General features: G+C 45.3%; 1 protein-coding gene across 3 annotated transcripts in view; it reads right to left on the reverse strand.

Annotated features, from left to right (window-relative positions):
- Nav2 (neuron navigator 2) overlaps positions 1–25,832 on the reverse strand; it is a 378,669-nt gene that overhangs the window by 85,920 nt on the left and 266,917 nt on the right. The window contains exon 1 of one of the 3 annotated variants that reach the window (XM_027936588.3): positions 588–622. The exons of the other annotated variants lie outside the window; for them this stretch is intronic. Within the exon in view, the coding sequence (XP_027792389.2) occupies positions 588–613 (26 nt within the window). The 5' untranslated portion in view covers positions 614–622. Of the gene's footprint in view, positions 1–587; positions 623–25,832 lie in introns of those variants that run through there. 3 annotated transcript variants of the gene reach the window in all.

Raw genomic sequence — 25,832 nt, forward strand, 5'->3', positions numbered from 1 at the left:
CTAGTTTCCAGGGGGAAAAAAAAAAAATCCCACCCGGTAATTGGCAGTATTAGTAAACACAACCGCAAGTTCACCAGGCTCCACAGATTCAAAACAAAACCTCCAACTGCTAGTCATTTTAATCAGGGCCCTCAGAACCACCAGCAGCCCTTGCCTGGGGCCACAGGGTTGCTCTCCAGCTCACCCTTCCCCCAGTGGAGCCATCTCCCAGCCAAACCTGGAATGAAGACTTAGGGCAGTTGGGCGATCGACACCCTGTTTTTCAAGCTCAGAAGCCTCATTTTCATAATATGGTCTGGAAAATATTGACATCACTCAAATGTCTAGGTGGACCAAGCACATTTGGGTAATAATGCTCCCCACTTTCTCTGAAACCATCAAGAACAAAAGGGGTGGGGAGTCCGGAGGGAGAGATGGGTGCTGAATTTCTGTGCACCCCGCCCCCCAACACACACACAGCCCACGGTGATTCTGGCAGCTACACCTCAGCCTGCTCTGCCCAGCTTTTCAGTACCAGCCAGGGAGCAACCAGACAGTACACATGCCGCACTGCCCCGACCCCAGGAAAAAAAAAATCCACATCCTACCTGGTTAGGTCCCTAGGCCAGAGCATTTCACTACATTGTGGTCCCTGGAGAACAGCGGACAAAGAAGCTGAATGAATCTCATGGGCCGGCAATTCCCTTGCCAGCCGGGCCAGCCCAGGCTGAGCCAGGGAATCCCGGAGCCCAGCAACTGGGCTACTGGAGGACTAGCTAGAAGAGGTTGACCATTCCCCAGCCCAGGAAAGAAATCCGATCCCCCAACAAAATTAACCTTTAAAGTGCTGAAGGAGTGAGAGGTCAGGACAGAGAGCTAGAATCAAGTCAGCTGTGAAAAGTTTCAGTGAAGCAAGAGCTAACACCGAACTCCCGAGCTGTTACCGTAAAACACCGAATAAAAGGGCCCTCTGTGTGCACCAGGAGCGTCTATAACAATCCGGCAAGTTGAAGAAGAAAATCACATGTGAGAAAATATTTTACATTCCCAGGGACAGTGCCAAAATGCTAGAGAAAGTCCTTCCAGCCCTAAGTGCTGCTTTTAATGACATGAAACTCACTGACCAAACATTTCTTAGCTCATTCCATTGACATGTGAATGCAAAGCATCTGATTAGAATGGTTAGCCTCCAGCCAGAACTTTTAAACCTAAAAGGGAAATGATACCTGTTGGTGCGGTTAACAACATGCATTATTTCCAGCGATGTCAGTGTTCAGGCAGTGCCAATTAAATAATATGCATTAATTTCTCATGGCTATTTATAAAGGAAAAATAACCTCAGTTTATGCATGGCTACATTAAGCATTATGGTATGGAGGCTGGAAGAGGAGGTGGGTGGGGAAAGAGTCCCAGCTCAAGATGGGAAGGGGTTGCACCCAGCTAATCCCTATTAAAACCTGTAATCAAGGATCTCAGAAGAAAGGAGGTAAACAGATGCAGAGAACAAAGAACAACTGTATTACTACTGAGATTTGAAAAAGCAAAATTATGTTGACTATAGTCACAAGCTTTCATTTCAAAATAAAGGATGAAGATGCTCTCCCCAAAATCCTAGCAGTTGTTTCTGGCTACCTTCAAAGGACTTTGTCTGAGCAAGGCCCCAGGCCTGGGCTCCTCCTCCAGAAGAACAGGGAGTGGGGGACTGTGGCCCTGGGGGTGGCTAGGAAAGGAAGCAATAACTAGCTCCAAGCAGGATCTCTGTGTGGACAGGGTTTGCTCTGCAAACAGAAGCTTTTCAAAGGAGAATGAAGAGCTATTACTCCCCCACCCAAGACAGAGGGAATAAAGTTTGGAAAGGAGGGTCTGGCAGAGTTTCCCAGGTGAATGAAAAGGCAAACGTGTCTAGGAGCAGAGATTGTAATCTTGATGGAGTCCCAACCAGAGTTAATCATTCACATCTCATCCTGGGGCCCTCCTCCACTTGCTGTGAGCATCTACATTGGGGAGGCGGGGGTGGAGAGGCTGGGGGGGGGGGCGGGGGGAGTGGGCAGATGGGGTGCAGTCCAGATTTACCTAGACAAAAAAGTCAGGATGGACACAAGCTCTGGAGCCTTCAAACCACTCCTGACTACCTTCACTGCTACTGGAACTGAATTTACCTTTATAACGTGACTCTGAGCATCTGGCTGACCTCAAGGTTAGTTTGGGAGTCGGATGGTGACCATGGAAATAGAGACATGTTTGCACATATACACATACGCATAAGCACAAATATACAAAAAAGATTTTCCCACTGTTTCCTGCAGCCCGTTCTTTGCTTTCAGCAAATTCAACATGCAACAATCCTGATTAGCCACCTAATTAGCTAGAGGATATCTATCATTTATTCACTGTTCTAAGTGTTGAGGATACAACAGAAAATAAAGACAAAAATCCCTACTCTGATGGAACTTACCTGTTAATGGTTGAACTATAAAGAAAATTAGACAAAATGTGAATTATATAGTTATCTATTAGTGATAGGTGCTATGGAGAAAAAATAATGTAAAGAAGAGGATGTGTTTGTCAACAGAATGTGAGATTTTTACCTGGGGTGGCTAAGAAGGCCTGCTGAGGGCATGGGTTTTATTACAAACCTGAAAGCAATGTGCATATCTGAGAGCAAAAGCCTTCCAAGAGAGGAAATGGCCAGTGCAAAGGCCCTGAGACCACATAAAACCAAAACCATCAGTGCAAGAATGCAAGGCTCCAACAGTCTTAACAGGGAATCAAAAGGAACTCAGAGGAGATCAGGTCTGAGGGCCAAGGTACGAGGAGGCTAGAGCCTGGCAAATCTCTGTAGGCATCTTGGCTTTTAGTCTCAGTGAGAAAGGGTATGCTTAACAAATGGGAGTTTCTCGGTTAAACAAAAGTTCATACAAATCTCCTACAACACTACCTAGATCATTTTGATTATGCACATGACAAATTTACTGCACACACAAAAAAAGTGCTTTAAGAGGGTCTCAGTCTTCTATCTAGGGTTCAAATTAAGAATCACACCTTTAATATGAAAGCCTCTGGAGCCTGATGTTATGATATACATGCCTTTAATCCCAGCAACTTGGGAGGCTGAGGCAGCAAGACCACAAGTTCACAGCCTGGCTAACTTAGTGAGATCCTGTCTCAATAAATATAAAATAAAATAAAAATGGCTAAGGGTGTAGTTCAGAAGTAGAGCACTCCTGGGTTTAAACCCCAGTAACCCTCCACCCCCCAAAAAAGAAAAAAAAAAAAAGTCTCTGAATTCCTTGGAGTTACAGGTTTGAGGTTAGTCAGGGCTTTTCCATGATAGGAAGATAACCACCAGTGTGGCCAAGAGTTCTAGGCAATGGGAAAGAAATGGAAGGTAAGCCATCCAACTCTGACAGCACATGTCTCTGGTTCTTTTCAAAGAGCCCAACCTCCCCTGTCATTTCTGACCTTGGCTTTTAAACAGGCCAAATTCCAATGACCTTCTAGAACAGGCATAACATTTCCCTCCATATGTCATCAATAATGTTAAGGTTCTTAGGCTAGTGCCATTTTTTTTTAAACTAAAAATTAGGTGAAAAACTCCACCCAGATATGAAAAAGTAGAAGAAAACTTTATTCTAGGAATAAAGTCCATAGAGAAAAAAACCCTCAAGCCCCAGAAATGACATTCCCTTATTTTCATTTAGTGCTATATTAAAACAAGGCAAGGGAAGACACTCCCATCCCCTCCAGCATAATCAGTTTCTCCCTTTTTACTAGCTCCCCTGCCACCCACCCTGGTCGAGAAATCTGTCACTCATCTCATCAAACAAAAGTCTGACCCTGTGCCCATATTCCCCTCCATGGCCATGTCAGTCTCTGCTCCATATTACTGTGAAACATCTCCACGGAACATCTGGTACTTCTCATGACCCATTATCACTTCAACACACAACTTGGACTTTTGTCCCCACTAGTCCACTGAAGCCACTGCCTGTTTCCTTCAAGGACATCCAGGGCATTCTTGCCCCACTAGGTTACACCTTCCACACAGAAGTGACAGCGATCCTCCCCTGGTATACATCAGAACATGTCACGTTCCCACCTAAAGCCCTCTAGTAGTTTCCCAGGGAATGCAGAGTAAAATCCAACTTCATTCCCTTGGCCTGGAAGACCCTGTGTGATCTGTCTCCTGCCTGCCTCCCCTGCCACCTGCATTTCTCCTTCATTATGTTCAAATCCAGGACCTGCCAAGGTGCTGGCCGGAGACCCTGACCCTGTGGTGCCTTCTGCCTGGAATGGTCTTGCTCACATCTCTGGGTTCATGGAACTTATCAGTCAACACATCATCTCACAACAATATGTATTTCCCTCAAAACAGCAAGATCCCTGAGGACAAGAGTGCTCTTTGCTTTTATTCTGAGTCACAGCCTCTCGGTGCCCACAATGATACTAATGTGGTGCTGGACGAGCTGAGGACACGAGAACCAAGTGGCACTGAGCCTTGTATTCAGTCTTCTGTGTTTCCAAGGACTTTAGCTCAAAAGTTCTTCACATTTTATTTGGTCACAGACCCCCTTGAGACTCTGATAAACTTGGGTCTGTACTCTGTAAGAAATAAGGTACGTAATATCTTACATACAATCCCAGGGGATCTGCTGATTCCCTGAAACCTGTCCATAAGCCCTGGGTTAAGGGCATCTGCTTCTGAGTTGCATGGCATCAGGTTGACACAAGGTCTAGTTTTAGACTATAGCTTTTCATTTAATTTGAGAACGAGTCTTAACCAGTCTTACAGTCACTTGGGTCACTTTCTTATGGGCTTGCTAGTAACAGAACAAAGAGAGGAAAAAAAGGGAAGGAGGAGGGAGGGAGGATTGCTGTCCTGGAAGACTGAACAAGAATGAGAAGATAAGTTGTTAAAAGAAGACACATGGCAGTGCCAGACATGGAATTTGGGTGATCTACAGTAGGCAGTAGAAGAAAAATACTCCAGAGCTCTTCAGCAAAACCTTCGAGGTATAGGAGTTAACATTAGGGCGCTTGTGAGTCTCAACAAAAACAGGTAGCCCTGGGCTGGAAAGTAGCACTGAGCGCCAGCCAGGGCCAGACAGGACATCAAGAATGCAAAGGTGAGTAAAAGAGAATGGCTGAGCCCTGATGGCACCATTTACACCAAGGAGACAAGCAGGTCACAGCATTACGGACTTAGTGGTGAAAGCGATAACTGAAATAAACAGGTGGCTGTGAAACAATTGCAGGAAGCATTTAATAACAACTGATCCTAGTGTAGCATCAAGACTCTTGAAGTTGCAGCCATTCTGCTTCTTTACCTCCTGCCTCTGTCTGCATTTCCACCACCTCTTTCTTCCATTTCTGAGATGAGGACATTTGGATAAGAAAGACCTCCCTTCTTTATGCAGGGCCTCTGCTTCCACCTGGACCCATGTGTGCTCACTGTGGACTCTCCCTGCGTTTCCAGTGAGGAGGTGATACAGCCCTCCAATCTTATAAAAACAGAACGAGCTTTATTTCAGCTTCACATGATTTACTGCAGTTGGTTAATTCTTGAGGTTGTCTGGAGCCCACAACTGTGGGTACTCACATGTGAAGGCACACACGCTCCTTAATCTTTCAACAAAAGGCTCCATTCATCAGGAAGAGTACCCAATCTGCTGTCCATGTTTATGCCCTTGCCATTCTGGTCTGAAACAGAGGCTTTTTAACAAAGCCTTGGACGGAGGAGGCTAAAAAAACTTGCCTGCATGGGTGCCAGCACCTTTAGTCGAAAATCACAAATCTAGACTTCCTGTCCTCAGTCCAACATCAGAGATGTCTTTTCTGACAGAGTGCCAATAGACTGCATCAACTCCAGAATAGCACCATTTCCAAAACCAAAGTTATACTCAATGGTAACAATAATTATGATTTAAAGATTTACTGACTATAAATCTCATCTCATTAGCTCTTGGAATAGCTCTACTGTGCATTATAACCCCCCCTGTTTCAGAAAAAGAAACTGGAGCTTAGAGAATTCAGATGATTTGCCCATTGTCACACGGCTGCTAAGTGACAGACTGGGGCCAAATCCTGCTTGGTTCCTGCCACACCGCATTGCTCACTGCAGTGAACACCTTCAGGCCGCTATGCCAACAGATGACACTGAGGCAGTGAGCCAGGGCCATTACCAGGTAATGCCAGAGTCCCCTGGCTGCTTCTAATACTTCTGAACCCAGTCCAAGGTAGACACACCCTTTACCAAACCCCAAGCTGTAAAGTCTCCTACTATATTTCCAGTGACGGTTCCTTTTATAATATTGACAGAATGTTGATTTTTTTTATGTGCCAGGCTTTGTGCTGGCGAAACAGTAGTATGTAAAAAAGAAAAGGTCTCTTTCTATCCTCATGGAGTTCAAGAATCTGATGTGGGGCTGGAGTTGTAACTCAGTGGTAGAGCACTTGCCTAGAACATGTGAGGCACTGGGTTTGATCCTCAGCACCATATAAAAATAAATAATAGAATATAGGTATTGTGCCTATTGACAACTAAAAATAAAATTTTAAAAAGAGTCTGATATATGTGGGAGTGTCAGGAAGGGAAATAATAAGCAAATACAGTTAATTACAAACCATGATATAAGCTATGAGAGTATATTACAAAAGAGAATGATAGGTTTTGTCGATAAATTCACAAAAATCTGTGCTCAGGCTGCCGAGACAGAAATTCCAGGCAATGCAATCTGGCAAAAATTTTGGTAAAAAATTTAAAACTTGTGTCTAGTTGTAGCTTTCTAAATAATAAAACCTACATTATCTCATAAAACCCCATCCCAAACACTCTTGTCTAACAACAACAGCCACAAAAATTCCTGTCTTTGTCTTCAAGGTCATTAGAGTAGCAGGAGACCAGAAAGTTAGCTCAGTAGGTGTTTCAGGGAACAATTTAGAACCAGGCCTTCCTGCATCCTCAGTCATGAAAATAAATCTTGTTATTTCGAGGGAAATATGAGGGAAAAAAAAATCCAAAGAGGCAAATCCATCATGTGGCAATTTGGTCTTTTAAAACAGAAAAAAATTTAGAGAGACTGAAAAGAACACCATTGGCTACAAGGTGTATTTTTATATTTTATAATGGTGTTATGGGTGCATAGGAAGAATTCTGAGGGTTGCAATTTTTATTTTTGCAGCTGGATTATTATCTGTATTATGATGGATGGGTAATGAATCAAGTGTTTCAAAGCTACTCTTTGGCTTTTTAATGTGGCTGTAGTTCCAAGGACATCCTTGAGTGTGTCCACTGCAGGATGAGATAATTAGGCAGAGAGGCAGGCAGGGTGGGGGTGAGGAGTGGGACATATAAAGGGGGAAAGGAAAGATTGCAGAGGAAATGGGGTGCTGTCACAGGCAGTCCTGGCTGACTGTGATTTCAGTCAGCAGTTGGGAGACTGGTCTTCACGTCCTGCATTGTCCTCTGGTCAGGTAGCTCTCACACTATGGAGGTGCACTGCAGAGCAGGGAACACTGGTGGGGGAACTCCATGGCAGAGCCCTTGACCAGCATGTGAGAGGTCCTGGTTCAGTCTCCACTACTGGGGCGAGGAAGAGTTGGAGACTGTGCCTCATCCTGGTCTTCACCATGCCAACTGGCCAAATCACTTCCTGAGTGGCTCTCAGATTGGGTGCCTGCTCAGTGAGCAGTCTGCCCCCCAGAGGTTCTGGAAGACCCTCCAAACATGAAGTTTACACCTCCAGATCTCCTAGCTGGGGACAGCCCCTGAATCTGCCCACAGACTTTCTAAGTACAAAGTATCAAACACTGCATAATGCTTACCTCACAGAATACTTCCTGTAACTCTATGAGGTAAGAGTTCCTTGTCCAAGAAAACCCATTCTATACCTTAGCTTTGGTATTTCATTGTTTCCCTTCTGAGTTTATAGGAACTATAAAATAGGTTCACAACACCTACCACACTCTCGAAACCACAATCTTGTCTAAGTCAAAAGAAAAAAAAAAAGTTTTGGCCAAAAGCCCAACTCATTCTAGGTATTTGCCTTGCAGGAGGTGAGCTGAAAAGTTACAGACTGGTTAAGAATTAAACTCCTTCCACTTGACCATTAGGCTCTAAGAGAAAACTTGTTTTGAATGGGGGAAGAGAAGCAAAGCAGGTATCTGGCACAGGGCTAAGTACTTAGCAATTTTGCTACTGGTATTGAAAACCAAAACTATTCTATGCAGGGACTCTTGAACTTTGTGTACCATATCGATATAAAAACCACAGCATACTCTGGTTACCTGGATTTTATTATCCCCAACTTACAGACGTTCTACAATCTGAGATAGGCTAAGTAAGTTGCTCCATGTCACAGGGCCATTAAGTGTTAAAGCCAAACTCTGGACACAGGTCTGCCTTATTTATAAACTAGCATCCTTCTGGAGATTTTTTAAGTTCCCCCTTACTGAGTTCTTACCATGGCATTCTTGTGCTAAATTCTCTGGTCTTGTTAATCATTGTCACATTCCATATGCAATGGACATTATCATCCTGACTTATATGAAGAAACAGGAGAAAAGGGCTAGGCAACTTGCCCAAGGCCACATTGCTGGTAAGCACTGGGCTTTCTGATTTCAAAATCCATGCTTAAAACCAGTCCTAATCACCTCTGGATTTATTTTATTTTAGATACCAGGGATTAAACCCAGGGTGCTTAACCATGAGCTACATTCCCAGCCCCTTTTATTTTTATTTACTTATTCATTTTAATTGCTAAGGGCCTCACTAAGTTGCTGAGGCTGGCTTTGAATTTGCTATCCTCCTGCCTCAGACTCCAGAGTTGCTGGGATTACGGGCATGTGTCACCATGCCAATCTCACTATTTTGCCTTGTGCCTGGCGCTTGGCACATTGGGGACAACCCGGAAAACACTGATGCTACTTCACTGGTGTGATATTAGAGGATGCTGACCATAAGCCTAAATCACAGGTGCCTTACTTCCCTGTCAACAGAAGTTACTCCATGGGAAGGCAACATCATGGAAGTTTCTAGTTCAGTATTTTCATTAAGTTCAGAGAGAAAGATAAAGCCTCTCATTGAATTCAAAGTGTGATGCAAACTGGCACTGTGTATGGAGGTTTGGCTGCGGCAGCTAGCTGGACCCACAGAGAAACTCCATTCTTTAGCTAACCTTCCCCCAAACATGGCACCAGGAACAATGGAGGATGAATACAGAAAGAGTGTGAATAGATCAGGGCAGCCCCATCACCAGCAACCGGAATATACTAGAGACTATGTCCTTCTATGGAGCCTCCAGAACACCATGGCACGAAAGTAAGGAAAATATAGAATGCAGGCTTTATGGGCAGCCCACTCAAGTGTGCATATATTTAGCTCCAAGAAAAGTCTTCACATTGTTGTTTCTAAAAACAAAAGGAGTGGAATACCCTGAACATCCATGAGCAGGGAAAGAGTTAACCAAATTACGGGGTCCTCAAGAGAATGGAATACTGTGTGCCTATTAACAATGATGCAAATGAATCCTAATACAAAAACATGCTCATGCTGTAAAGCCAAGCTACAAAATGAGATAACAAAACACCTCTCGCTTCTTAGAGGCCGTATGATATAGTAGTTACAATTAAGGCACATGGAGCCACACTCTGCAGGCTCTGATCCCACCTCTACCAAACATAGCTGTCTGACTCTGATGTGCTGCTCAGGCAGTGTCCACCTCAGTTTCATTATCTGTACAAAGGGATCTTCTTCCTAGAGATGCTGTAAAAATTAAATGAATCAGTACATGTACAGAGCTTAGAACAGTGTGTGGCTCATCACAGATGCTCAAGAAACACTTGCTTTTAAAAATAAAATGTTAACGTGAGTAGAAAAAAAATCTGAGACACACCAAGGCATTAACAGTGAATCTCTCTGCATCACATAATAATAATATTAGATATTATTATTCCTGTTTGCTTAATCTGTATGTTTTCAAATAAAACATACTTTTTTAATAAGGAAAAATCATGTTTAATTTTTTTTTAATTCTAAGTTTTGATCAGAAATGGAAATCTACCCAAATTTGTTTTCTAAGAAGTTGAAGGGCTAGCCGGTGTAGCTCAGTAGTAGAGGGCTTGCATAGCATGCATGAGGCCCAGGGTTCCATTCCCAGTGCTATTAAAAAAGGTGGGAGAGGGCTATGGGTCAGACTAAGTAATTACAAAATCTGGAGTCTAGAACAAGTGCCTGGTCTTTTCTACTTTGGAAGCCTAATAGCAAGTGTTTGCTCTGTACCCTTCTATATTAGATACTTATAAATTGCTTTTGATTTTTACAGGAGATTACAATGTGGTGTCTGAGTCTCAGAAGAGACTTTAGACTTGAACTCTGGGACAATCTTGGAACTGTTGAGACTATGGGGACTCTTGAAATGGACTAAATGTACTTTGCATTGTGAGATGGTCATGAGCTTTTGGGGGCCAGGGGCAGAATGTTATGGCTGGATGTGAGGTGTCCCCCCAAAACTTATGTGTGAGACAACACAAGAAGGTTTAGAGGACAAAGGATTGGGTTATGAGAGCCTTAACCCAATCTGTGAATGAATCGCCTGACAGGATTAACTGAGTGGTAACTGAAGGCAAGTAGGGTGTGGATGGAGAAGGTGGGTGACTGGGGGTATCCCTTTAGGGTATATATTTTGGATCTGGGGAGTGGAGTCTCTCTCTGCTTCCTGATCATCAGTACTCCATGTGAGCCGCCTTCCTCTGCCACCCTCTCCCATTGTGATATTCTACCTTACCTCAAAGCCTGGAGAATGGAGCCGGCTAAGGATTGACACCTCTGAAAACATTAGCCCCCAAGTAAACTTTCCCCCTCTAAAATTGTTCTTATAAGGTCTTTTTAGTCACAGCAGAGAAAAAGCTGACGAAAATAGCAAGAAAGAATTTGCACCCAGCACCTTGGTCCTGAAGATGCATAGGCAGGCTGGGGAGAGGAAGAGAGCAGAGAGATGGGAGAGCCCGATTTCATTCGCAGCAATCCACTTAGTTTAAAATATCAGGAAGTTTAGTGGATTAAGGGTATTACAGTCACTATTCATAAAGGTGTTTTGTTAGAACTTCCAAATAGCAATCTGGTGAAATAAGCCTTGCATAGCCTTAAATGAAAGCCTGTTACAGTACTTAAAGTTTCCTAGAGAAGGAAAAAGACCCCCAGGTATTAATTTACCTAAAGAGCAGCTGCCTGAAAGATACTGTAATGTATCCTATTCAGCCAATGTTACAAAATAGGTTACCAGCCACAGGACTGGGAGGTTGGAGCCCAGAGCGCCTGGTGCTAGAACTGCAATTAGCAGTAATGAGAGGCATGACTGCATTCTGATAAGGGCCGCAGCTGTACACATATTATAGACTTGGGTCCCTTTTCTGCAAAATCCAAGGACAGTTTTAAAGCTGCTGGAATCCAAGAAACAGAAGGCATGTTTACACTCAAAATTCACAAATTAAAATAAAAAGGGCCTGCCACCCATATCTCATGAATGCATCTGGGATGGGAAGGTCATGTCAAGCTCCAAGGGAGAATAGGAGACTCCCTCTTACAGAGTCCTGATTTGCAAGGCAGACACTGTGCTGCTTAAGACAGTCAACCTACACCTTCTGTGTCCTGTCCCTGAACAATGGATATCTATGGTCTTGTAAATGAGGCTCTAAATCAAATGTCTGCAAAACAAATTCTATTTTTCCCCTAGTGCTTTTTATGAGATCATAGAAAGTATATCAAAAGAAAAGACATCTTTCCAGTTAGGAGAGGATGGGGCCACAGTGAGAAGCCTTTGCTGGAGAAGGGGTCAGGGCTGGAGAGAAGCAGAATGAGATTCTGCTCCACCAGTGTCTGGGCATCTTCCTCATTAAGCCTAGGTATTGAGGATATAATGGTAAGATAGGTCTTTGTCCTCAAGACCCCTAGAATGCAGATGAAGTGACGGGTAAGTAGCAGATATTTGTAATACAGCACATCTGGTGCCATGAGTAGGAAGAGTTCATGGAAGCAGCCAGGAAGGAGACAGGATGTGGTCTTTGGTGGAGAGCGGTTAGGGAAGGCTTCCTGGAAGAGGTGCATTTGGGCGGGGTGGAATGTGAGTCCTGAAGAGATGGGGTAAGGGAGGAGGGGAATACCTCTGCAAGACCGGGAGGCAAAAGATAGGACGGTTTAAGGAATGGTATGTAATTTAGTGTGGTGGGAGAGAGGGGAAGGAGGACTAAGAAATAACAGGAGTCACATCTCTAAGTAAACCTAGTCACAGAATTTGAACGGACTGAGAGTTCAGGCATTCATGGCTTCCAGAAAAGCTATGGGCAGCAGGGATGTAGACATACCAGAGGAAAATCACCCCAGTTCTGCTTCCCAACTCAGAAATCTCACTTTGTTGTTCACACCAAATAAACTCACCATTAAAAGAAGTTATCCTGCCCACCCCGATGAAAGCGTACAAGTTACAACACTATCTCCCAGCCCCATCCATCTCAGGGTCTAGAGTCTCAGTTTGGACAATACTGAGTTTAACAATATAATCTACCTCCCTGCATTTCATTTTCAATAATCAAGCCCCAAATTTTTACAAGGTTGGTGATTTAGTATACTGAAGTCACTGTTAGGTCAGTGGTGATGACTTGGTGGCGACTTAGAACAAAGCAGCCTGTGCGGGAAAGGAACATCAATCAGGTGCCGGCAGAAACGCCTGTCAATCAGCAGGACCCCCTGGCCAATCCTGGAGTTCAGCCAACTCCCCCCACCAACTCCAAAGGGACAAGGGACCCTAAAATCACCTTTTCCTGTCCCAAGCCCTTCTCTTCCTGCTGTAGGCCCCATAAAAGTCCAGTCTGGTCAAGCTTCCACGCGGTTTCTCCTCAGACCCTTCTCCTGTCCACTCTGTGGGACTGATCGAGTTTTGCCCGGGAGTGATATCTCAATAAAGCCTCGTTGGCGACCCCTTTTAAATCTGCCTCCTTTTTTTTTTTTTAAATCTGCTGCCTGCGTCGCCTGATCTGACAGTCACCCTAGATTTTCAGACCTGAAAAGAAACTTAGGGGCCATTTGGCTCAGTTCCCTGGGTGAACTTAAGGGGAGAAGAAATACCTTGCCCCAGGTCACAGAGTTTAGTGTTAGATTCAAGGTTAAACCTCCAACCCCCCTATATTCAAGGTTAAATCTCCAACCCCCCCCACATATGCTTCTGCTTTACCTCCATCTCTCTCCATTACAGACTAGGAATTTCAAATTCCCACCTCAAGGTCAGTCTCATGGACACCTGTGCAGCCAGGCAAGGGTGTGAAATCTCATTTGCCAGAAAAGTTGGCTGAATAGGACAGAAGAGAGAAGGAGGAAAAGCGGTTAGAGCAATCTCACTCATTAAAAAACAGCAAACCAAAAAATTCACTTCAGCAATTGAGAAAAATGATCAATTCTATTTAAGAAAAGCATGTTAAGGTAGTGAAAAATGCTTCCAGCATTATCCTATTTCAAAACATTTATCAAATGCCAGGGACATGAAGCATGTGCAGACATACACACCATTCTGGGTGGTTTATCTAGCAAAATAACCAGGGGACAGAAAAGAGATCTGAGGAACTTCAGTTTCCAACTGCCAAGTGGATCAAAGATATAAGCAGCAGAGAAAGCAATACACAAGGCTAAATTTAGTCTTCTCCCATACCGGTTACTGCCAGTGCCAAAGTCTGCTGGCTGTTGCCTGGGCCGGCCTTGGTGTGGGTGATTTTCCTGGGAGCCTCTACCTTGGAATGAGCAGAGCCCTGAAGGTCAGGCTGAAGACGCTGACTGAGGCCTGCTTTTCTGCTCTGTCCTGTAATCTCTGCTGGCTGTTGGCAGTGGGAAAGCTCCCCAAAAGCTTTTGGACCTCAAGAAGTAGTTGAGGAGAGTAAAGGTAACAGAGAAAAAGGGAAAAGATAGATACAATGAAGCAGACACACACACACCCTGGTTAGGTTTAAAACATGGACTGGGAGTGCGGAAACAAAACAGGACTGGTCAAGTACAATAAAGCTCTTCTTCCATTTTGTAGTCATAAAATATTTTTGTAAACCCTAAACAATACCATAATACACAGGGTCCACAGTGAGGGCCAGGAGTGGGCAGTTACTCCATTAATGGCCAGCTTATCTTGGAAGTGATCACAGTGGCAGTCCCAGTAAGGTGGCAGTTGTGGCTCCAAGTACCACTGCCCTGTGCTCCTGCTGCAGCTGATCAATGGGTACATCTACCAGGCTCAGTGCAGACAAATAATTAGCCTGGTCTAACATTCAAGGGAGATTTCTTCATGGATTGGATTTTTCCCTTCAGCCAACCCATCAGACCTGTCTCTTCCTGATGACCTAGATGCACGGGACCTGAATACACTCTGTTGGCTAAATATAGACTCTGTAGCTACTTCTATTATTATTATTATTATTATTATTATTATTATTATTATTATTATTATTTAGTTGTAGATGGACCCAATATCTTTACTTATTTATTTTTATATGGTGCTGAGGATCAAACCCAGTACCTCACACATGCGAAGCAAGCGCTCTACCACTAAGCCACAACCCCAGCCCCTCTGGGGCCATTTCTAATCTGTCATTTCACTCCACGGAAAAGCAAATCAGTTTCTTTGGTGAAAATAGTAGAGCCAACTCAGTCAATGTGGAAAGAAAAGGCAAGGCCCCAGGGGACTTGAAGGTCCCCCAGCTTTGTTCTGCACCTCCAGGAAAAATTCCCCATTACCCTTCCTGAACATATAGACAGTGAACCTCATTTTAAAACTTCCTAGGGAAGGAGATGCCATCATTATCCTTAATGATCTAATTCTTTTGTTTCAGAAAGTTCACTATCTACTGAGGTCCTTACTAATGCTTTCTAGGACATAAGAAAAAAATTATCTTTAGAGACCAGGGTTCCAATCTCAGCTCCATGTCCAACTATGGGCAATCTATTTAGTCTCTTTATACCTTGATCCCTTCATCTTTAAAATGAGGATGTCTCATTGAGTCATCATGAAGATTAAATTAATAAATTGAGACAAAGTCCCTGTTCATGGTATGTACCTCACAGAAGTTAGGAGCTGCTGCTGTTATTATTATCATGACCCCAGCTACCCCCAGAGTTTTCAACTGTCTAACTTCAGGCAAGTTTATCTCACTGAACCTCACTTTAGTTTCCTAACTTGCAAAATGAAATAAAGTTCATGCTCACTTTGTCAGAGTTTAGCAAGATGAAGCAAAACTGCTCTGATCCTTTAGTTTACTGAGTGGCATGCTGGCGTGCTTGGAAATGTGGGTTTCCTTTCCCTGTGTTTTTTTTTTTAACATTTTTATTAGTTGTTGATGAAATTTTTTATTTTATTTATTTATATGTGGTGCTGGGAATTGAACCCAGTGACTCACACATGCTAAGCAAGTGCTCTACCACTGAGCCACAACCCAGCCCCTTTCCCTTCTTAAAAAAAAAAAAAAAAAACAACTTTCATTCCAGGTGGGGCTCATTTACCCTTGTTATGTTTTCAAAGAATCATCAAAACTAAGCAGAACTGCTTGGGACTGAAATCATTCACGAGCATTGATTGAACTTCAGTCAAGTGACAGTTCCTTCTCAGGCCTTGGCATCTATCTACAGTGTTAAGATGGAGAGGGCTTCTATGGTTTTCAAGCTAGTAGTCCAGTGAGAATGAAGAGGAGACACTTCCCTTCCTGCCCTGCCTTGGAGCTCAAACTTCCTTCCAAGCAGTAGCTATCATTTATTGGGATTATCGCAGGTAAGCCCCACAGCTCCACCCAGGAGGGCCTCTCACTAGCTGCGCCAGCTCACCCTGACTCATTTGGCTAGCTGGTGACTGAGCAGAGATTTCAGTTGTGTCCTGTTCTAGACTCTTTGCTTTTAACCATTGTGTCAAACTGCCTTGAGTTCAAGGTCTTGCATCAAAGGAAGCTTGAGAAAGAAAGAACTGGTGGATGAGAAACTCCAACTCCCAACAGCACATCTGGTGGCATCTGGAACAAGAGCCATGGCCAGTGCAGTCCATGAGGGGGCTTAATGCTGGTAACTTGAAGAGCAACCCAGTGGCTTTGGATGCTATCTTCTTTCAGCACGACCTTAAGTCACATTGAGATGCAGGCAGGGAGAGGGAATTTATAATAATGACAAGTCTGAGTCTCTCCTGGAAGGAAGCTCTGGAAGAATCAACTCTAACCTGATGAGGACATCCAATAGGCCCATTGCTTTGTGCTCCATCAGCACCAGGTGGTCACTTCCTCGGTGGCAGCTGGTCTTCCTGCTCTGTCGAGAGCCCCACAACCCAACATGGCCACAATGGAGAGGAGAGACCAGGACTTTACACACCCATTTCACAGAAGGGGAAACTGAAGACACAGAAGGTGTGGATTACACTACAAACACTGATTCTGAAACTCAAGGCTCCTCCTGAGGACATTTCAAACCGGCAGGCCATCTAGCATCCCAATTCTAAGTGTTCTGGGTAGCATAAAAAGAAATAAATGAAACCGTCAAGACCCAAGTTTTCAATTCTGTGAATATTTCAATAAAATTGACATAGATGCATTAAAATAGGTTGGAAATCATAACCGAGAACTTAAATGTCCTTTATTATCATTAAGAATGAAAAATTCAGATTGCCCTATCAATCGGACACTGGGACAATACAGTATCTTCTACATATTTAAGCTGCCTTATAAATAAATAGGATATTGGGCAAATATGTTATCAGAAATGATGGGACAGAATGGGTTAAGCTTTCTGGGGAGCTATGGAGGAGAATGTAAAGTAATGTAATGTAATGTCACTAGTGTAGTGACAACTGCTGCTGGGAATCTGGGGAATTCTGGGTGTCCATCTGATGGCATTTCTGCCTTTGGATTATCAAAAGCCCTTGTGTTGGAGCCACTTTTCAGGGGCTTATGAGTTCTCCAACAAGCAAGGTAGAGGCAGACAGGGTGGAATTCTCCTGGATGCTTTCTTCTCAAATATATCTGACCTCCCATGAGCGCTCCACACCCTCTAGTAGTGACTAGACATTACTTTCAACAACATGCAAAAGTAGAAGCTGGAAAATCCAAACCTTGTGAATGAACGATTTTTTTTTTTTTCTTACTGAAGAATGGGAACAGCAGATCCTCATAAGTCAAGACTGAGGCTGGCACAAGCAAGACTCTGTTCTCACCTGTGGCTCTCAAGGGATAGAGGGAGGCAGGTACAGACATGATAAGAGAGGCCATGTCAGTCCCACACCAGGCACTTTGACTCACTTGACCCTTGGAGTCCCTGGGAGGAGTGTAATCATATGGAATCATGGAGACGGTTTGTATTGGAGGCCCAGAGGACTTGGGTTCTAGTCCCGTCTCTAGTGTTTGCTTGCTTTGTGACTCCAGAAAAATGATTAGCCTCTCTGAGTCAGCAACACCATCTAACTTGAGAGTCATAGTGATAGTCTTTTTTTCCATTGGAGATGGAAATGGAGATAAAGTGGATCATCTAGACAGATCTCACTTGTATCAAGCCCCATCAATTACCAGCTCTAATTCTCAATATATACTATCTAATTCACTAGGCTGTGATATAAATTAACATGCACCATATCTAGAGCACCTAGCCCAGGAGGGGGGGGGGGGAGACCCTGGTTATTTCCACTCTTAGTGACCTCAGAATCTGACTCTGACCTCTCTGACTTCTCTGCAGGTTGCACCAAAGGTCTGAGTCTGCTTTCTCAGATCCCACCAGGGCCACGTTGCTTAGGACAGAAAGCATTTTGTCAGCCTTGCTTCCCCCCAGTTGCTGGGACAGCCGCTGCCCTCTCTAGTTTACAGCCCATGTATGGCAGGGCACCCTGATCACTGGGTGTTTGTGTAGTGTTTAATCATTAGGAGGTGGCAGTTCTAATACTGCGAGCCCCAGGGCATCTATGAATAAGTCAGCTATTTGCCTCTGTCTATCAGTGTCTGTTTTTACAAGGCTTCTCTCCAAGGACACAGGGCTAACCTGTGACACAGCCAGCTCCCAGGGGGTGGGGGAGGTGAATTCCCAAGGGCACAGTGGGACACATGGTTGCTGGAGGTGAGGCTTTAAGCATCAAAGTGGGTCCCTCTACAGCCTGGAAAACAAGCAGTCGAAGATGGGGTTGCCTCTCCCAGAGAACAAAATTTCCTGTGCTCTATTCCTTTCCTCCATCCTTCCATCATCAAACCAGGATAGCTCCTTCTTTTCCCCACCTCCTATAGCCCCCATTTGTTTCCCAAGGGCTACCTAAAAGCCCACCTCTTGTAGGAATCCTTCTCCATGCTATAGAGCTCTGTTCTCTTGTCTGAATCTGAAAGCATCAGCATCGGTCTGTACCAGTCCTTCCTTTGGTCAATTACCACCTGATCTATGGGGTAAGCAGAGGGTTTTGGCGTCTTTGAAGAAAACTCCGCTCCAGACCCACTCTCAGTACTAACACAGCACCTCATAGTCAGAGAGTCTCCACTGTGTGCTGTGTCTGATGGTTGAATGTTTGTGCCTCCCCTCAATTCATTCATTAAGAAAGCGATTAGGACACGTAGAGGCCTTACCAATGAGATTAGTGGCTAGGCTCAGTGGCACTGCCTGAAATCCCAGGGGCTGAGAGGGGTTGAGGAAGGAGGATCACAAGTTTGAGGCCAGCCTCAGCAACTTAGAGAGGCCCTAAGCCACTTAGCAAGACCCTGTCTCAAAACACAAAATTTAAGAAAAGGCCGGGGGTGTAGTTTAATTGTAAAATATCCCTGGGTTCAATCCCCAGAAATTACATAAATAAATAGAATTAGTGGCCTTTAAAAAAATCTCAAAAGTCTCTCTTGCCCTGTTTCTGCAGTGAAGGTACAAGAAGTCAGCATCAGGAAAGAGTCCTCACCAAAATTCCCCATGCAGATACCTGATCTGGGACCTTCAGTCTCTAGAACTGTGAGAATAGACATCTGGCATTTATAAGCCACACAATGTATGGCACTTTGTAACAGTAGCCTCAACAAACTAGGACAGGTGTGTGGCCGCAATCCTAATCCAGGCCTGCATCTGACCTTTATTGAAGACCTACTCTGTGCCACTACAGAGTAACGCTTAGCTAATACTGAGAGTGAGGAAAGCCCAGGCCTGGGGGGGGGGGGGGGGGGGCGGGGAGACACAACTCAGCTAAAACTGAAGTCCAGTTCAGTAAGTGCTGATTGAGCACCTACTATGTGCCAGATCCTGGATTATTAGGTTCAGGAAACCCAATGATAGATAAGATAAGCCTACTGTAGCAAAATAAGAAAAAAAATGTTCAAGATTCAGTTAGAAGTAAAAGGATCCTACAGAATCCTTTGGGAATTCAAAGGTAGGCAATTTATCAAGGCTGAGCCACCACAGAAGCAGGCATCTGAGCAGAATACAGAAAGAGGAGCAGTTAGCCTGGCAAAGAAGGGCACGGACAAGAAGGGATGCCCAGGCCAAGTGCAGACTTAGAAGGCCACAGAGAAGGCCAGAGCCTGAGAAGAGCTCCGCTTGGTAAGTAGTGAAGTGGGAGATGTGGCTGGAAGTGGCAGGGCCGAGGCCAGGAGGGCCATTTCAGAGTTGGCACTGTATCCTGTATGTGGCATGGCGCCATGAGGATTTTAAGCAGTGGGTGGCACACAGGGTGGGATCCACATCTGAGTATCACAGGCTGAGTCCCGGATGATGCACTGAGAAAGAAGGCTGGCATAGCGGACAGTGGCCCTGAGAGCCGAGGACAGAGCCAGGAACTGCAGTAGCAGCACAGGCAGAGGAGCCCCGGTGCAGCTGGACAAGGCGGGGTCGGGGAGAAAGACCCAAGCTCTCCAGCTGGGCTCCAACCTGGAGTCAGGGAGATGACCTCAGAGGCACCAGAGAGGCTGGGTCATTAGCATGACAAGTGCTGCTGTGCAGGGAGGTCTCCCCACAGACTTCCTGCAGGGGGCCTTCAAGGTAGGTCGGGCCCACAGGAGCCCCTCCAGCCTGCTGGCTTTGCTCACTGCCCCTTTATTCCAGATCATTAAGAGCCTGGCTTCCTCTGCCTTTGTTTAAAATGGGAGCAAGCATGTTTAATTGCCTCAGCCAGACACCCTGCTCCGGCTGCCCACACCCCCTCACAGGGCTACCTCATCCTGCAGCTAGTGTCTTGAAACATAATCAGTGCCTGTTCTGAGGCCCTCCCCAAATTATGGTTCAGATCTTTCATTCCAAATCCAAGCTGGAATTATAGCCTGGCTCTGAGAGAAGTTCAAATCTGCAGGGTCACGCACCCTTTCATGTTCTGTTTCAAGACCTTCGCTGGGGATTTTAACAGGTTTGCACCTCTGACGTTGGTTAGGCTGCTGATTCTAAAGAACAGGCCCTCCCACCAGGACGTGGTTAGCCCCTTGTTGACTACTCCAGCTTTTGCCAGCTACCCCACTGGGATCCTAGGCATTACATATTTTCTGCTTTGTCTCCTGCCTGACTTCCCTGAGGAAGGGACAAGCAGGGGATCAAGAACTAAGTGAGACTTCCCCCAAAGCAGAATCAGAAAGAGAGAAAGATACCCTGTGGGCACAGTGCAGGATCAGGGCTGAAAGGACCTACATTTACATCCCAGCTCCCAGATGAGGGAATTTTAAGCTTTTCTAAGCCTTGCTCCCTTCTCCTGTGAACCCAGCATCCTAATCCATTACTAAATAATAATAATCACCAGGCGCAGGCATAACCTAGCACTGTCTCACATCATGTCCACAGCAGCCCAAGGAGGTAAGCACATATGAGAACACGGGGCCTCGGGATGGACAAGTTACCCGACCCCTATTATCATGGAGCTGGGAGGCAGGAAAGCTGCAGTCTAAACCTGTCAGGAAGTGACAGCTCAAATAGATTTTCCAAAATGGTAGCATCCTGGATCAAACCATTTAGTGTCTGACAAGAAAAGTTCTTAGATATCAATAAACCCATTTTTTTTGAGTGGGGGGATGTTGGGGGCAGGTTTGAGGGCTGGATAAAGACAGAGTTAGATGGTTCACCATAGCACCAAGATTGACTTTTGTCACTCATTAAGAGTAGTTTACAGGAGCATGATGGCCACTTGAATGGACCATATCCCTGTTCCGTTTGGCCAGTGCCCTGTTCTGACATTGGTTTTAAACATTCAGTACATGAGTCCTGCATTACAGGGCCTGGCATTCATTCATTCATTCATTTATTCATTCATGGTCTAGTAAGGAGCAATCCCTCTGAGCCAGTCATTATGCCAGAAAAGGGGATTCTCCCACTAGCAACGCTGACCTGGTTGTTGTTTTACTTATGCTTACGTCTACAAGGGAAAATGTAACAGACAGATAAATATAAACTTATCAGAACAAGGGATGTGAAATAATCGAGTAGATATGAAATAAACAATTTCTAAAAGAACTTAATGGCTGAGACCTCTGTTTGGTAGACTGGTCGGGGACCGCTTCCCTGAGATAATGTTTGAGTTGAGACCTGAAGGAGGAGAATGAGCCAGTCTGTAAAGAGAAAAGGAGATGGGTGGGAAGGACATCCAGTCAGAGGGAATAGCATGTGCAAAGGTTCTTAAGGTGTGGTATGTTGGAGAAGCTAAAGGAAGGAGGATGAGGAGAGGCCAGGGAGATGGGCAGGGGCTACGGCATGCACAATATGGTGGGGATCTGGATTTTATCCTACATGCAGTGGAAATCCATTAACATGAAGTTTGAGGCAGGGACTGAGGGGATCTGATGTATTTGTTAGAGATATATAAATATAGATATACATATAGATATATAATGACTGCTGGGTGGAGAAGTACCATCGGAAGGCCACAGTGGAGCCAGAGAGCCCAGGAGATGACGGTGGGAACTCAGATGAGACAATGGCTGCCTGGGCTGCTGTGGAGGTGGTGGTAGGGAGGTAGGGGATGAGAAAGCAGAGAGATTTAGAGCTCATTGGCCAACAAACTGGATGGAAAAAGAGGAGGCAAACTAAATATTCAGTAAATCTTATTAGTTACCTCATTAGCATTGACTCATTAATTAAATATATTAGCAAACATCTACAACCATAGGTGCCAAGTTCTGTGTAAAGTCTGAGAAAGCAGAGAAGAACGTGACTGCATTCTGGGTCATCGCTCTTGGTCTAGAGGGGAAGACCACACCTGAGAGCCCAGAATCCCAAAGGCATGTTAACTGCTATCACAGAAAGTACGATGGGTTACGGGGACCCCATATGGACGAGAGGCCTGGGGTGTGGGAGGGGAGAAGCTAGGAAGGCTTCCCAGGGAAGGCAGGGCTGGAGACTAGCAGGGTTCCCTGGGGGAAGTGGGAGCATCTTCTGGATCATCATGAGAGACAGCTAAGTCCATGGTCTGGTCAAGAGTGGCCCACTTTCCCCTGTTATAGTTGGGCAGCATGGTACCTCACTATGACACTGGCTTTGGAGTCTGACCTGGGCTGGAATTCAAAGCTCTGCCATGCACTGCCTATGTAACTCAAAAAAGTCCCTTAGGCTCACTGATCCCCGATTCCTCGTCTGTGAAATGGGGGTAATTCCTGTCTTGGTGGGTTCTCTGGGTTGTCAGAAAACTGAGGAGAATACCTGGGACATCGCAGGAGCTCAACAAATGAGAGTTGTTGTTGACAATGAGACTAGGATCCTAGATTCCAAATTACCAAGGGCCCTATGGGGGAGGATTAAGCAGTCTCCTAAGGAACCTGTCCCTGTTGTCCCTATCATGAGTTGCTACCATACTGATAGTGAACAAATGGACCTTTCTCTCTGCAGAACTCTCCACTAGTCAGAGGGTACTTGGGGATCCACCTTCCTCCCCCAACAATACTCAGCCATCTCCTGGCCAAATGTAGGACACCAAAAGGGGCTCCTGCACCCACTTTCCGTAGTCCACCTTTGCACCCCACAAAAGGTGACAAGCAGACTCCCACCCAAAGCCACAATGTCCTAAGGCTCTGCTGCCCTTGGTCCCTAGGGCTTCAACTATGCACACTGAAGGGCTGCCCACCAACCACGTTGACAGCTCGAATCAGCAGCCAGGGGGCATTCCTTTTTAAACCTCATTTTGCCACTGAGGAACTGGAGGGCTGTGAGTCCCTTTCCCCAAATCTCAGGGTCAGCTTAAAGGAGAGGTGACAATAGACATCTTGAAGCTGGGGGTTGGAGCCACCCACCCGTGCAGCCACCTCATTTCCTTCAGTCTCCATTTAATCTCCTCCATACAATCTTGCAACATCCTTCAAAATGTCAGAGTCTTCAGATCTCGTTTCAGGCTATTGTGTAGTGCTGAACTCCAGGGATTAATGAGAGAGATAAATCAAAGTACGCAGAGGACAAGGAGAAACGTGGGCTGCCACTAGAGCCCAGAGACAGCCTCCTCCTCTTCCTGGGCTGATGAGACATAAAAAGCCACTGCAGTCTACAGCAAAGGCCACCTCTAGAAGGGGACAACTGAAGGGATACTCTGGTTGTCAACCAATATGATTAATAGGACAGGACACAGACAACTCTGAAGACTTTACTGATAATAAAACACTAAAACTTTTTTTGGTGGTACTGGGGATTAAACCCAGCAATGCTCTACCACTATACTACATCCCCCTGCCTTTTGAATTTTTGAGGGTACAAGATCTTACTAAGTTGTCCAGGTTGGCCTTGAGCTTATGATTCTATTGCTTCAGCTTTCTGAGTAGTGAGGATGACAGGAGTGCTCCAGGCTTGTGTATTCTTAAGAGAGCAGTATTGGGGCTGGGGTTGGGGCTCAGTGGTAGAGCACTTACCTAGAATGCATGAGGCACTGGGTTTGATCCCTGGCACCACATAAAAATAAACAACAACAATAACAAAAAAATCTTCAAAAAATAAATAAATAAGTATTAAACTTGCAGCTTCAAGCATTCCTAGGATCCTCTCAGGTGAGAGAGGATTCCCTCAGCCACGGCAGAGCCTGGGCTGAGCCTGGGCTGACTTGGGCTCGCCTTTTGTGGAACCTCCTAAATGGGGAAAATGGTACCGAGGAAGAAGTCTTTTTTTTTTTTTAATATTTATTTTTAATTATCGGCAGACACAACATCTTTGTTTGTATGTGGTGCTGAGGATTGAACCCAGGCTGCACGCATGCCAGGCGAGCACGCTACCGCTTGAGCCACATCCCCAGCCCCCCCGACCCAAGAAGAAGTCTTGAAGGCCAACAGGCTGGAGGCAGTCACCTCTGCAAGTAACTCAGCTGATGTCTGGTGCCAGGGAGATGCTCACCAACTACTCAGTCAGTCCGAGCAAGCTTCTTTTTTTGGGGAGGGATGGCAACAGAGCCTTTGAATGAAGGGGTAAACCAGTGTAAAAACTGAAAACTGTGGTTTTGTGGCTACAGAGATCTGAGTTCAAATTCTAATTTTGTCCCTTATATCACTGTTGCTTTGGGAAAGGAGCCTCAGTTTCCTTAAATGTAAAACTCATTGTTTCCTTGTATGACCTCAAACCCATCCCAAGTGCTGTCTTGTCCTCTGGATGCTAGTGTAACTACATGAACAATCAATGAGGGAAAATCCCTCCACACTCCCCAATTTGACCCATGCCCAGGGCTGACCACCCACCTAGCCCTGGATAGTTAATACCCACTATGAATGCTGATTTAGGGAACAATATAGCTAAGTCTAATTAAATCCTAAGTCAAAACACCCACCAAAAGGAGTATAATTCATTGCTTATCAGTTATTTTGAGTTTTGTTATCTCTACAAGAAAATAAGACAATTCTATGAGCTTCATCTCTTAATATAATCACAGTGAGGCTCCAGCTCAAACAAAATCCATTGCAATGTATGACAGAAGATTTTCTCCAAAGTGTCAGAAGGCCTAAGGGCCAACCACTGTCAACCACAGCTCTGTCCTTCCCACACTTCCCCTCAGAAGATCTCATTCTGGTCCTTCAGTCCCAGGCATTCTTCTGAGCCCACCATCAGCAAGAGCAGCCACCTCTCTCAAACTCCTCCAAGTGGATGGGCTTAGCGTACAGCAAGGAAAGACACCTTGAGTCTCCTTCCCTGAGAGGTCTGCTGTGTGCACAGGAGGGGCCCTCCCTTGGCCAGGCAGCTGCGGCAGCACTCAAGCCTGGACATGCTGGGGGCCTGGGGCAAGCAACCTGCTTCTAGCTGAAACGGCATCACAACCAACTCATGTCATGGTGACACTCAGAGTGGAAGAGCTCACAGGGGCCTTCCCATGAGGATGAGCTCCAGAATCACTCTGTCACTTTGCCTTCAGGTGATAAACAAGAACCCTGGCTCACAGGAGCTCAGAGGCCTTAAAGATCAGCTGGCCTGATGGTTCAGGGGGAGAAATGGGAGGCAGAGAGGGAAAGCACCTTGCCAAGGTGGCAGTCAGGTCCAGGATAAGGTCTCTTGGTTCCTAATGCACTCCTTCCCTTACCATGTGGGTATTCATGATGCCACTCATGGTCATTCATGATCACTACCAAACACCTGTGCTTTCATCAGAGATCCTCCGAGTTCATGTTCTTCATACATGGAGGCGACCTTACTCTCTGGGGCCTGGAGGAAATAGTTGTTGGGCCACTCACAGACTCAGTTACCTCACAGGCAAAGCGAGAGGCTATAACTGATGAGTGAACCCACCGGGCCCTGGCGTGGAAAGCCTCTGTGTGGGGTAAACTGGCTGAAGAGAGGCAGCCGGGGCAAAAGATGGATATGCAAGACGACTATGGATACAAATTCACTTTCTGCCACTGGGCTGTCACAGTGGACCAACATAAAGGTCATACTGAAACTAGGGACACTTGGCATAAGCCAACATAAGGGC

This window comes from Marmota flaviventris, chromosome 9, assembly GCF_047511675.1.
Source record: "Marmota flaviventris isolate mMarFla1 chromosome 9, mMarFla1.hap1, whole genome shotgun sequence".
In the NCBI taxonomy this organism is placed as follows: Eukaryota; Metazoa; Chordata; class Mammalia; order Rodentia; family Sciuridae; genus Marmota; species Marmota flaviventris.